Here is a 13040-nt window from a genome sequence, read left to right as displayed (position 1 = left end):
GCCTTTCCTTCAGACTGTGACGCTGAACTGCTGGTGTCCTGTACAGGAACTTAAAGCTCTCATGGGGACAATGTGGTCACCCAGCAGGTTAAATACCACCAGACCGTCAGCAGAAAGCAAGAGAGAGAAAGAAAAACCACTTGAAGCAGCAGTCAGCATGAAGGGGCAAGAGGTTCCAGATCACAGACTACGCTTTGGGACGTGAGCCCACAATCACAGTATGTGCTGGGCTACAGCCAGTTACCAAATCAGAGTAAAACACATACAGCTTGAGCTCGTAGTAGCAGTCTGCTGAAGGACATTGTAAAATATGGATGCTGCCTTGGGACGAATGTAAGAGACTGGGGTTTGCTTTAATGGGGCAGTTGATTGGGATGTGCAAAGCCTTTAATGGCCTGAGAGTAGCTTAAACTCTCTCTGGTTCAAGTCCAGAATGTCTCTATCAAATGTGGAGATGTAAATGCCTTCATTTGTACTAGATCTTTAGATGAAAGCATCTAAGACTTGGGCTACAGCAGAAAGATTCCGTAATTAATAAAACATAGAATGTTCAAAAGAGTAGAATTGATTTTTAAAAATGTTTTTTTAAGTTGTAAAACTCTCTCCTGACACTTTTGATCAATTTAATGTGTCCTTGCTAAATAAAACTATTAATTTCTTTCAAAAAAACAAAAAGGAAAGAAAATCTTACTGACCCTTTACTGATTATTTTCTTCAGCGGAGTTCTCATTAATCTACCATAAAGCTTAATGTCCGAAATGATTAATAAAAGTAAAAGATTATAATTAGCCTTTGGTGGAATGTTTCACGCCAATTAATTAATTTCTGTAATTATTTTTTAATGTGAAAGCTCATTAATACCAAACATTTTGCTTGTTATTTCTCCATCTTTACAGGGTACTGTGTGAAGGATTATAAAGCACCATATGTCAACACTTTGCACAAGTAGAGCTGAATTGGCCAAATAAATCATTGTCCCCGGGAAAAATCACAGATGAACTGTTTATGTGGGCAATTTTAATTAAGGTAATTATCACAGTGCCTCCAGGTTCATTAGCATTCAAATCAACTTCTTGTTGTCTAATTGTCCCACTTTGTTGATGGTTGATGTATTGCTGCTTTAAAATAGCTCATGAAATTACTCATAAGTCTTGCTATACATGCAATAATTTTTTATAACTGGCTAACAACACACATCACAATTATAAATACACATTTTAAATGGTATAGAAACTTGGTGAGGAAAATGAACTTTGCTGTCCAAAACGGTTTCCTTTTGACTACACAAGACATTCTAGGATGACATGTAAAAACGAAAAAAGCAAGTTTGTCTGCAAAAACATATCTCTATGCATTTTTATTACTGTATATATCCAAACCCAGAATAAGCCTGACAGTCTGAGTATGTCCAAAGGGAAAGTATGACTAATTTACCTGCCATGCTTTTCACATGATAAACTGCCAAGTGTAAATGACAACTGCATAAAGCCAAAGGGACTGCAATTGGCAAAAAATAAGTTGAAGTATTTTTAAAAATGCATCAGTTAATCTGGTACATTTTAAGATACTCTGTAGTTTGTTTAATCAAAGAAATGTAGATGGGGTAGTTGACCAATAACACAAATGTGAAAATTTTGATTTTATGTTCAAATTCACATACAGTTATACATATAAGAGCCTAGATTTTCATTTATATACCCATTTTATATTATATTATACACTATTCAAAAGTTTGGGGTCAGTTACAAAAAAAAAAAAAAAGAAGAATTCATAATTTAATTCAGCAGCACTTTAAAAAAAACTATATTTCATAGTTGTAAATATTACAAAGATTACTTAAATATATTGTACATAAAATACTAATTTCTTTGTAATCAATTGTGAAATTTACTAGGAATTGCTGAGTAAAAATTGTTTCTGCACCATTTGTCTTCAGTGAAAGATGCATTAAATTGATCAAAAGTGACATTAAAGACATTTATAATGTTACAAATGACTTCTATTTCAAAAATCAATGCCGTTCTTTTGAACTTTCTATTCATCAAAGAATGCTGCAATAAAAATGTATCACAGCTACACAAAACAACTGTTTTCAACATTTATAATAATAAGAAATGTTTCCTGAGCAGCAAATTAGCATATAAGAAGGATTTCTGAAGGATCATGTGACACTGAAGACGTAATAATGCTGAAAATTCAGCTTTGCATCACAGGAATAAATTAGGTTTTAAAATATATTTCAATTGTAATAATATTTTACAATATTCTACAGTTTTTACTGCATTTCTGATCAAATAAATGCAGCCTTGGTGAGCATAAGAGACTTTTAAAAAAATACAGACAAATTTACGGCAGTTTAAATATATATTAAATTAATATTAACAAAATATTGTTGGCCAGTCGGCACATCTCTCACTTAAATAGTCCTGGATAAAAGTACAAATGTTCAATGTAGTCGCAAGGTCATAGAACCTGCATTTTTAATGATTATACAGAATTAGATCACAGTTTTTTAGTCCAAGTAACGGTTAAATAGTTTTAGGTGCAGTACAGCATATCACATTATAGGACACTGGTTGACATGTAAACCAGTCCATGGTATCCATTGCAAACAGAGTGTTCTATTCTGGACATAAAGAGTGTAACTAAGAGGTGCAGGCAGAATTGATCACAACGTGTTCAACTGAGGGCAAAACGTTCCAATCCGGCAGTGCCACATCACATTCTAAGTTTCCTAGAAAACAGCCATTGAATTGCAATTAAAAATAAAAAATACAAGAATAAAATGCATTTCTTATATACCATAAAAAGAGAGATTAATTCATTAATTAATAAAAAAAACTGCACTCAGCTATATCTTCCTGTTCACAAGAGTCAAAAACATTACATGAACAAGAAAAGGTCTGCATCCTTTAATCAAATCACAGGGCGCAGTGTTTCACAAAGTCAGTGCAAAAAAGTCCAGTGTCAAAATGTCATTCCACATCATGTCAAAATAATCCAATCTAAACCTCTTACAAAGGCAACCTCCGGTTCGAAGGACAGACTCGAGCATAAATACATTTCAAGATGGATACAAATCAATCAATACAAATCAAGCCAGTGATCACACACATACCAAAACAGAAGTATCAAAGCAGGACATCTCATGCTCATCCCACTCTCATTAAAGCAAAAACAAGTTTAACATTAAAATCAGAGCACATACCACCAAAAAAGCAGCTTTAAACACATTCCCTACATGCCAAAGTGTGAAAGCAGCAAGATCCTGGGACAACAGCAGTGGTCCCTGTTGCTTACCCATACGGATCATACTCAACAGGATACTCAAGCACAACAGGCTCTGTCCCGGGACTGCTCAGGACGCACGGACCCTCTCCTTCAGACCCCTCCGCCCGAGGGTCCGGATCCAGATCGGTGACCTCCATCTGATGGCGCACTCCAGGCTCGGAGCACAACTGAGCCACAGCCTGACTACGTCCCAGTGCTAGTCCTCTCCCCGAGCAGCATAGAGTGCCCAGAAACCCCTGGTTAAGATGTCAGCAGCCCGGAGCAGGTAGTCAGTCATTCATGCGTTCATTCATCCCTTCAGCTGGTCAGCATCTCCCTCATGTCACACTCTGGTGTCATCGGTGGGCTCATAATAACAGTGGCTCGGTGACATAAGTAGTCCTGCCTCTGCACCTCCGTTGAGAGCGTGCACACACACACCTATGACACACACACACACACACACACACACACTGCTGACCAGCCCCCCGGACCGCACCGCCACTCCTGTTCTCTCACACTGCACACGCTCCTCCAGGTTCTCTAGTCATTAGCATGTCCATCACTTTTTTTCCCTGAAGGGGGTGTTGGCTGGGCACCACCTGACTTGTCAAATGAGACTAAGGTGAATAATTTGCCCGGAAACTGCCATCTGCGTGCCAACAATAAATTATACATGTTGTTTGTGTTTTGCACAGCTTTTGGGAATAGACATCCATAGCAAAAATAATAAGTCACAATATTAATACCAGCAATAATAATGATTAATAATTTAAATACATTTTAAAATAGATAAATATAAAAAGATATGAGATCCTTTAAATTACAGAGCTATAACAAATAATAATAATAATAATAATAATTAATCCATTGTAAAAAAAAACAGCAACAACTACAGCAGTAATAACAATAATAATTTTAAAATAAAATAAATCCTTTAAATTTAAAAATAAGACATACTTAAAGGTAAACAGAAAATTATTACTTCTAATAAACTAAACTAATTAAAATAATAATAATAATAATAGTCTAATACTAAAAACAAAAAAGACATGGTTTGTCATTTATTATTATTATTATTAAGAATAATATCAGCAGCAGCATCATCATCATGGTTTACAATGTTTTAATAAATTAAATAATGGATATTTAAAATCAGTAAAAAATAAATAAATAAATAAATAATTTAGCACGCCATGATGAAAGTCGAGTTGTATATGACAGTAAATAAATCAGAAACCTTCCGTTTGACCGATCAGTCCGTATAAAACAACAGGTGCGAAAATGTAGGCTGCAGTTGATGAAATCATGCTGCCCATCAAAGCCTTCATGTCACTCAAATTCACTTCAAACGTTTGATTTATAAACTCTCAAACACGAGCTCTTACCTTCAGTGGTGATGATGGGCGGTCTTTGAAAGTGATCCTCAGATCCCGATGGGCTGATGATCCGAGCCGATGTCGCTACAGGATCCAGAGTTATCCCGCAGCTGAAATCGGGATCATGGATTGTCGCTCAATTGTGAGGAAATTCTCCAGATCTCATTCGCGATTATACACATTATTATTTTTAGCCATTTGGTGCGAATAGCAGTGGACAGTGGTCCTTATCCCGATTGTTATCCGAGAAAAAAAAACAAAAACAAAACGTACGACTTCCAGGCGAAAGCAATAAAACCAGTTGTACTTTTCCTCTAACTCCAGTCAGCTCTAATGAGTCCCTGGATTCTTCAGTAGCCTACTTCCATGATCTTAAGCGAATTCCAGCTCATAATTCCCGAGTTGAATTGATTCACATCGCAAAAAGCTGCTCATAGATTTCGCCTGCCACACACACGCGCGAGCCTCATAAAAACAATCAATAAACAGCGCTGTCAAATCAGCAGTCCAGCTGGATATTGTTGCCCACGAGCTGTTGGTGGGCATTAACGGTCACAAAACAAGAAATAGCAGGTCCCTTTTTAGAAAGAAGCAGATAGATTCCTCACAGAACATGAATTAACCCATAATACACTGACTGAGTGACTGAGTGAGTGAGCGCTGCTGGAGTCATTAGTCAGCGGGTCCAGCCTACAGCTACTGTCATTCATCCGCAGGTGAGCGCTGGATCAGGTGCAGTCATTAGAGAATATCACTTCATCAGCAGCGAAGCGACCTCGCTGCTATTTTTACATACGAGGAACATACTTCTACAATGACTTTCAAGCAGACAGCAGAGCCCTAGATATATCTATCTATCTTTTTCAAACATCATCTGCCCACCCATCCATCCTTTCATCAGTAATCATTCCCCCATCCAACCATCAGCTCATATCATCTATCCATCCACCCACCACCCATTCATCCATCCATCCATCCATCCATCATCCCATTCATCTACCTGCACATCCATCTATCAATCTATTCATCCATCACCCCATTCATCCACCCATTTATCCATCAATCAGCCCATCTATCCATCCATCACCCCATTCATTCACCCATCCATGCACCACCCCATCCATTCACCCATCTATCCATCACCCATCCATCCACCCATTCATTCACCCATCTATCATTACCCATCCATCCTTCCATCCACCTATTCATTCATCATCACCCCATTCATTCATGCATCCATCCGACCAACGGTCAACCTATCTGTCCATCAGTCCATCCATCCACCCACACATCCATCTATCCATCCATCAGCCCATTCATTCACCCATCTATCCATCACCCACCCACCCAATCATCCATCAATCAGCCAATTAAATCCATCCATCACCCCATTCATCCACCCATTTATCCATCAATCAGCCCATCCATCCATCACCCCATTCATTCACCCACCCACCATCCATCCATCCACCCATTCATCCATCTGAATATCTTTGTAAGTATTAATATTTGATAGATATACAGTGACAAGGGAAAGACACTTTTATTGTTTGAAAATTAAAAGAAATAAAGCATTGTTTGGCATATATGATATACATGCACATACGCAGTAACCTGTACTAATCCTGCAAACATCATGTGACTAATTATTCTGCAAACACATGAATATTATGTGATGACAATGCTGATTGGTGAATGACAACACAAGAACACACACAGTCTCAAGCCCTTCACTGGTGACATTCTGAGCTGTGACGTCAAAGAGAGCAGGGGAAATATAAGACCATTTCATGCTTTTAAGCACCCTACAAAAAAAATTTCACTGGTAAAAAAATCAACTCTAGTTTTTAATAATATAAGGGTTCATTTTGAATGGCCATTATTAATGAGGAAATATATTTTTAGACCGGAGAGTATATAGTTAATACATCTACTAGCAGGGCCACTAAAAATATTTGAACATTTAACGTGGTTACAGTACTGGTCTATATCTTTAATTGACCAAACTGCAGTGGTAAAATATAAGCTATCAACTAATCATATTTATATGAATTGAATGAAGAGCAAACAAACATGAAATGCGCACCTGCCTCGTCACTCATTTTACAGCAATCAATGAGTAATCAAAGACTTCAGGGTAGTACAGAGGCTTCAGGTCTTCAAGGTAAAGCATGCTATGAATAAAATGTATTATTATTTTTTTTATTATTTAACATGAAATTATATCAATTTCTGTGGCTAAAGCAATCTTTCTTTTTCAAAGAGAAGTCAGCTGTGCCTGGACAGAACTGTAAAGGAGTGTGTGTGTGTGTGTGTGTGTGTGCGCGCAAAAGGAAAGCCAGCACACACCTCAACCCTGGAAACGTAAGTGCTAATAAGAAAAAAGAACAGGAAATGGGTAGAAAATAACACCACCACAAACACACAAGAAAACATTTCAGTAAGGAGCAAAGCAATCAGCACAATATGAAGCCCCCTTTCGAGCGAGCGAGTCTACTCATTCATCAAAGCACACAGAGATCATGTTTACCAGCGTGAATCAAAGAGCAGACTTCATGATTCTGAGTCACAGACATGATCAAATGAATGGTCAGCCTGCGATGCTTTATAATGGTAATGCTAGAAAAACACTCTAATACGAAGTCAGATTTTTCACAAACCATCAAATTCGACTTTATTTAATAAGTAACGTCTAGCTTAGTGAAGATTAATTCACATTTTGAACACACAAGAAAACATTTCAGTAAGGAGCAAAGCAATCAGCACAATATGAAGCCCCCTTTCGAGCGAGCGAGTCTACTCATTCATCAAAGCACACAGAGATCATGTTTACCAGCGTGAATCAAAGAGCAGACTTCATGATTCTGAGTCACAGACATGATCAAATGAATGGTCAGCCTGCGATGCTTTATAATGGTAATGCTAGAAAAACACTCTAATACGAAGTCAGATTTTTCACAAACCATCAAATTCGACTTTTATTTAATAAGTAACATCTAGCTTAGTGAAGATTAATTCACATTTTTCTTCAGGTTACGATATAACTGAAATAGCGACAGATATTTCCTGTATTGTGATGTATATATGAGACTGAATTATTGAAAATAATAAAAATGACTTGAAATATGATTTAACAGAGGCAGATCTGAATGACAACTTGCAGTTGATTATAAGAAAAAGACAGGGTTTATGAGGGCGAAATGATTGAAGAAGTCAGGCATACAGAGAGAAGTTTGTGATTTATTGACATCTTGATTAAAAATGATGGTTAAAACATTTAAGTAATTAAGAAAAAATGCTAAAAAATAAACATGCGTGAATGGATCATTCACAATATGATTAAAAGCATGAATTTAGAAAATAATTTTCAAACAAATTCCATGTCAACTTTAAAATAGTGTTCACAAGCACTTATATAAATTAAAATAGTAAAAATACAATGAAAGAATACAAAATAGAACTAAAATAATAATACAATACAAAAAGGAACAATAAAAGAAAATAAAACACCTAATAAGAAAATTAAATGAAAACAAAAGAGAATCAAACAATAAGAATAAATATATAAAACATGGCACGTCATTCTCTTAAATGTTATATATTTTCTCATGTTTATTTGTCCATTGTCAAAAAATAATATAAAAAAAGTTCTTATTTATTATTTAACTTTAAAATAACAACATATATTATAATTTAGTTAGTCTAATGGGTTTAAAGGGATAGTTCGATACTTCTGTAGAACTCAAACAGTTGACGGTAGCCATTGATTTCCATATATGTTTTTACATTCTATGGATTTCAATGGCTACCGGCAACTGTTTGGTTCCAAACATTCTTTAAAATGTTTTCTTTTGTGCTCAACAGAAGAAAGAAACTCATACAGGTTTGGAACAACTTGGTGATTTTTGGGTGAACTATCCCTTTACCTCACAAGCAAGCAAAGAGATTCTTCAGGGTTTTTTTATTTTTTTAAATTAGCTGGAACCTTTATTTTGAAGCTCAAGAAACACCATATATGGTATTCTACAGTCCTCTATATCAACTAACACAAATGGGCATGCAACAATCAATTAGCATAGAGACATTTTCCTATCCATTGATTGTTCAAAAGATTTCTAAACTCACACGCTCCTCTTCACAGTGAACATCCTGAGCATGTTATGCAGGGCCACTAGTCAAATGGGTGCCTTAAGCAGGATTGTACTGTTGTGCCCCCCTCCCTCAGATATTATGGAAGTAAAAAAGAATGGTGCGGATTCGACAAAGGAGCATCCGGCGGGCTTGCGGCAACCACATGTGACGACCCCGGGCCACCAGCACGGATCAGCTCCAGGCATGACGAAGCGGATATCGTCCTCTTTTGGAAGGCCAAACAAAGTAGTTTCGCTTTCACAACAAAACACACAGCGTCTTCACGACATGGTGGCAGCAACAATACTACAGCGAGAATAAAAGTTATGCCTTCTTTCTTTGCTGAACATTTGGGCGGCGTTATGCAAATCTTCCCACATAGTGACGTAGACATGTGGGGGCATGTTAGAACGAGGCGTTTTAGGTAGGCGTGGTTAACTCAACTTTTATAAAGAATATCTCTTTGGATTTGAGACTTTAGTCTTTGCAACTTTACAGATCTTCTTTATGCACCAAGAGCTTGTAACACTCCAAAGAGAAAGGAAAATTTTTAAATCGCATCATATGACCCCTTTAACAAGGTTTTTGGCCAGCGAATGAGGATATCTGTGTTTTGTCTGTCAATAGAACGGAATAGAATCTGAGGCAAGTGCATCGCATTATACGCTTTCATCAACTTTTACAGGTTATTTAACGTTTATTGTTGCTATATGGGCGCTTAGTTTTTCTTGATGTTTAATACACTTGGCCAAAATCTCATGATATAAACGATTAAGCGCTTATGCACAGGATATTTAAAACGTACAAAGTATATTGGCTAGACAGCATATAACCTACCTCTCCGTTCTTCAAACACACAAAAACATAAATAATGTAAAAGTAAAATTGCATAAAATAAATAAAATGCATTATTTACAAATTACAAATCTAGACCGTTACCTATGGCTATGATTTTTTAATAAAGTTGTCTAATTGATTTTATAGTCTCAAGCATTCAGAAATCACGTAAAATAAAATTAAGCAGTTTTCTACGATAAATCCATGGTTTATTTTTGTAAGGGTTGAGATGTCCACATGTTTTTTTGTTGAAGAAATTATAGAGGCTGTGTCATCTATATAGCAAGAAGGTGGCCAAAAATTAAAGATTAAGTGGATATTTGAATTAAATGTTTGGTCAATAGCCTATTAAACAAGGATTTGATTGCCCTGTAAGTGTAGCAGCAGCAATTACCAGGCCTTTGGCTCCCTTTGCAGGCATTTATAATAACATGTAATGTACATAAATTGTTTATTTTGTATTACATTATGTATTTTAACAGTGTTATTCAATGAAACAATATAATTATTAATTAACCAATCATTATTGCCTCGTTTTTATATAATGCATTTTAAGTCATTTGAAAGGCTATTGTTGGCTTAGGTCTTTTTTTTTAGAACCACAAAAAATATTAATACTTCTTTGTAAATTATTATTTGAAATAACAAAACCATGATTCATTTGCAGTTACCATGGCTACAAGAACCATGATTTTTGGTTTTGGTGTTAAAACCATGGCTAATTTTCATAAGGGAACATGAAAACTCAGAGAGAATATTAGATTTGTTGGTGGTGGTGAAATTATTACCGCCATTAAAATAAGTTATTAATGTCAACAGCCAAAAAAGTTTCACAGAATTATGAATGTGCCTGAAAGTGATGCATGTGCTTCGTTTTCACCTTTTTTTTCTTCTTCTCTCGGCGCCGAATGGCTGATGTCTTTTCACAGGCATAGTAGTCCATCAATTATGATCATTTGCATTCAGCCGCAAACATGAGGTGCAAGCAGTCGCGAAAGTTGCGAGAATGGTGCTTGGCGTGTCACTTTTCTTTCTTTTTTTTTTTTTTGAGCAACTGGGATGGTGCCCCCTCGGGAGTTGGTGCCCTACGCGTACTCTGCGTATAGGGAGCGGCGGTACTGAGTTATGATAGGGTGACCATACGTCCTCTTTTCCCCGGACATGTCCTCTTTTTGGACCTACAAAAATGCGTCCGGCCGGGATTTCTTAATTGCCCAAAATGTCTGGGATTCCGTTGTTTTCTTAATCTCGCTCCCGCTGAATTTCTGACCATTGCCGCCTGCTCCCGCAACATGTTTCACTCCCGCGATTTTCGTGTCCACTCCTTTAAACATTCTAATATTGTATATAATTTTGGCACATCGGGGAGCCGCTCTCAGGATGCGGTGTATTTAAATATTTTTGAATGAGCATTTGCGCTGTTTACTCTCACTTTCGATTTCGCGATCAGAGGCACTCAGTGTAATGGGAGCACATATTACAAGATCAGATATTTGCCAATGAGCTCAGGATCTGTTGAACAGCAAATACTCAAGCATGGTCTTTTCAGTCATCTCTCCTTATTCTCGACCTGTGATCAGTCAAATCTGACTCCTGCACCTCTTGTTGGATGCAGGGTTGCCAAGTCCGCGTTTTTTTCCCCCAGAGAATTGGGTTACTTTTAAACTGTTACCATGGGTTGATTAAATTAGTTCACTTCTGAATGAAAATTTCCTCATAATTTGCTCACCCCCATGTCATCCAAGATGTTCATGTCTTTCTTTCTTCAGTGGAAAAGAAATTAAGGTTTTTGAGGAAAACATTCCAGGGTTTTTCTCTATATAGTGGACTTCAGTGGGGTTCACTGGGTGGAAGGTCCAAATTGCAGCTTCAGTGCAGCTTCAAAGTGTTCTATACGATCCCAGATGAGGAAGAAGGGTCTTATCTAGCAAAACGATCTGTCATTTTCTAAAAAAAAAAATTACAATTTATATACTTTTTAACCTCAAACGCTCGTCTTGTCTAATTCTGTGTGAACTCTGTGCATTCCGGTTCATGACAGTTAGGGTATATCGAAAAACTCCCATCTCATTTTCTCCTCCAAATTCAAAATCGTTCTAAATCGTTCTAAATCGTCCTATATCGCTGTTTTACCGTTTTTTGCAAAGGCCGTTTGACCTTCTTTGCACGGTCACTTTGTAAACACTGGGTCGGTACTTCTGCAGCCATGTAGGACGATTTTGAAGTTGGAGGAGAAAATGAGATGGGAGTTTTTCGACCTACCCTAACTGTTTCGAATGGGACTGCACAGCATGTGCATTGCAGAGCTACACAAGACAAGCGTTTGAGGTTAAAAAGTATATAATTTTTATTCTTTTTTTAGAAAATGGCCGATCGTCTCGCTAGATAAGACCCTTATTCCTCGTCTGGGATCGTGTAGAACGCTTTGAAGCTGCACTGAAGCTGCAATTTGAACCTTCCACCCAGTGAACCCCACTGAAGTCCACTATATAGAGAAAAACCCTGAATGTTTTTCTCAAAAACCTTAATTTCTTTTTGACTGAAGAAAGAAAGACATGCACATCTTGGATGACATGGGGGTGAGTAAATTATGAGGACATTTTAATTCAGAAGTGAACTAATCCTTTAATATTTTCAAGAAACGGCTGAAAACATCTCTTTCATCTTTATTTGACCCTCTAACTCTAGCACTCTCTATTCTAATGATACTTCTAATTGTATCTGCTTGTTTTTTTTTTTATTAAAAAACTTGACCCTCTAACATTTGCACTCTCTATTCTATTTCTATTCTAACTACTTGTTTTATTTATAAAGAAAAAGAGCCTCTAACACTAGCATTCTCTGTTATTTCTAATTATTTTCTTTTTTATTTATAATAAATAATGACCTCACACTAGCATTACCTATTCTTTTTCTGTTCCATTGACTTGTTTTATTTTTATTTAAAAATGACCCTCTAACACTAGCATTCCCTATTCTTTTTCTATTCTTTCTACTTGTTTTCTTTTTATTTAATATAAAAACAAAATAAGCAAACAAACTACTAGACCCTCTAACACTAGCATTCCCTATTCTTTTTCTATTCTTTCTACTTGTTTTCTTTTTATTTAATATAAAAACAAAATAAGCAAACAAACAAAACCTTGCTACGTATACTGTTAGGTGAAGCCCCACCCTGGTCCCCACCCATGAACCCTGCCCCCTACTGTCCTCTTTTTGGAAAACTAAAATATGGTCACCCTATGTTATGACCCATCACATCGGACCACATAACTAACAAAACGCAACAGAAACCAATTCACTCAATCTTACGCACACTCAGTGATATAATGATGTGATAATTAAAATCCCCCTCATTTCTCGGCCTGAGTGTCTTCCACCAGCTGACTCACAAACACAGGGGCTGAATCAGTGACTCACATA

General features: G+C 36.7%; 1 protein-coding gene across 2 annotated transcripts in view; it reads right to left on the bottom strand.

Moving 5' to 3' along the window:
* The window catches only part of LOC107582596 (calcium-binding protein 8-like), a 56693-nt gene extending 51648 nt beyond the window's left edge, over positions 1-5045 (bottom strand). Inside the window, exon 1 of one of the 2 annotated variants that reach the window (XM_016268499.1) lies at positions 4659-5045. Coding sequence is in view for 1 of the 2 variants with exons in the window: in XM_016268498.1 (XP_016123984.1) it covers positions 3301-3428 (128 nt within the window). In the remaining variant the exon portion in view is untranslated. Of the gene's footprint in view, positions 1-3300; positions 3802-4658 lie in introns of those variants that run through there. The other variant, XM_016268498.1, reaches the window with a different exon arrangement.
* Between the last annotated feature and the right edge of the window lie 7995 nt (positions 5046-13040).

This window comes from Sinocyclocheilus grahami, unplaced genomic scaffold (assembly GCF_001515645.1).
Source record: "Sinocyclocheilus grahami isolate Dianchi unplaced genomic scaffold, SAMN03320097.WGS_v1.1 scaffold46.1, whole genome shotgun sequence".
In the NCBI taxonomy this organism is placed as follows: Eukaryota; Metazoa; Chordata; class Actinopteri; order Cypriniformes; family Cyprinidae; genus Sinocyclocheilus; species Sinocyclocheilus grahami.
Note: the sequence above shows the minus strand (reverse complement) of the source record. Positions and strands in the feature narration are given on the sequence as shown.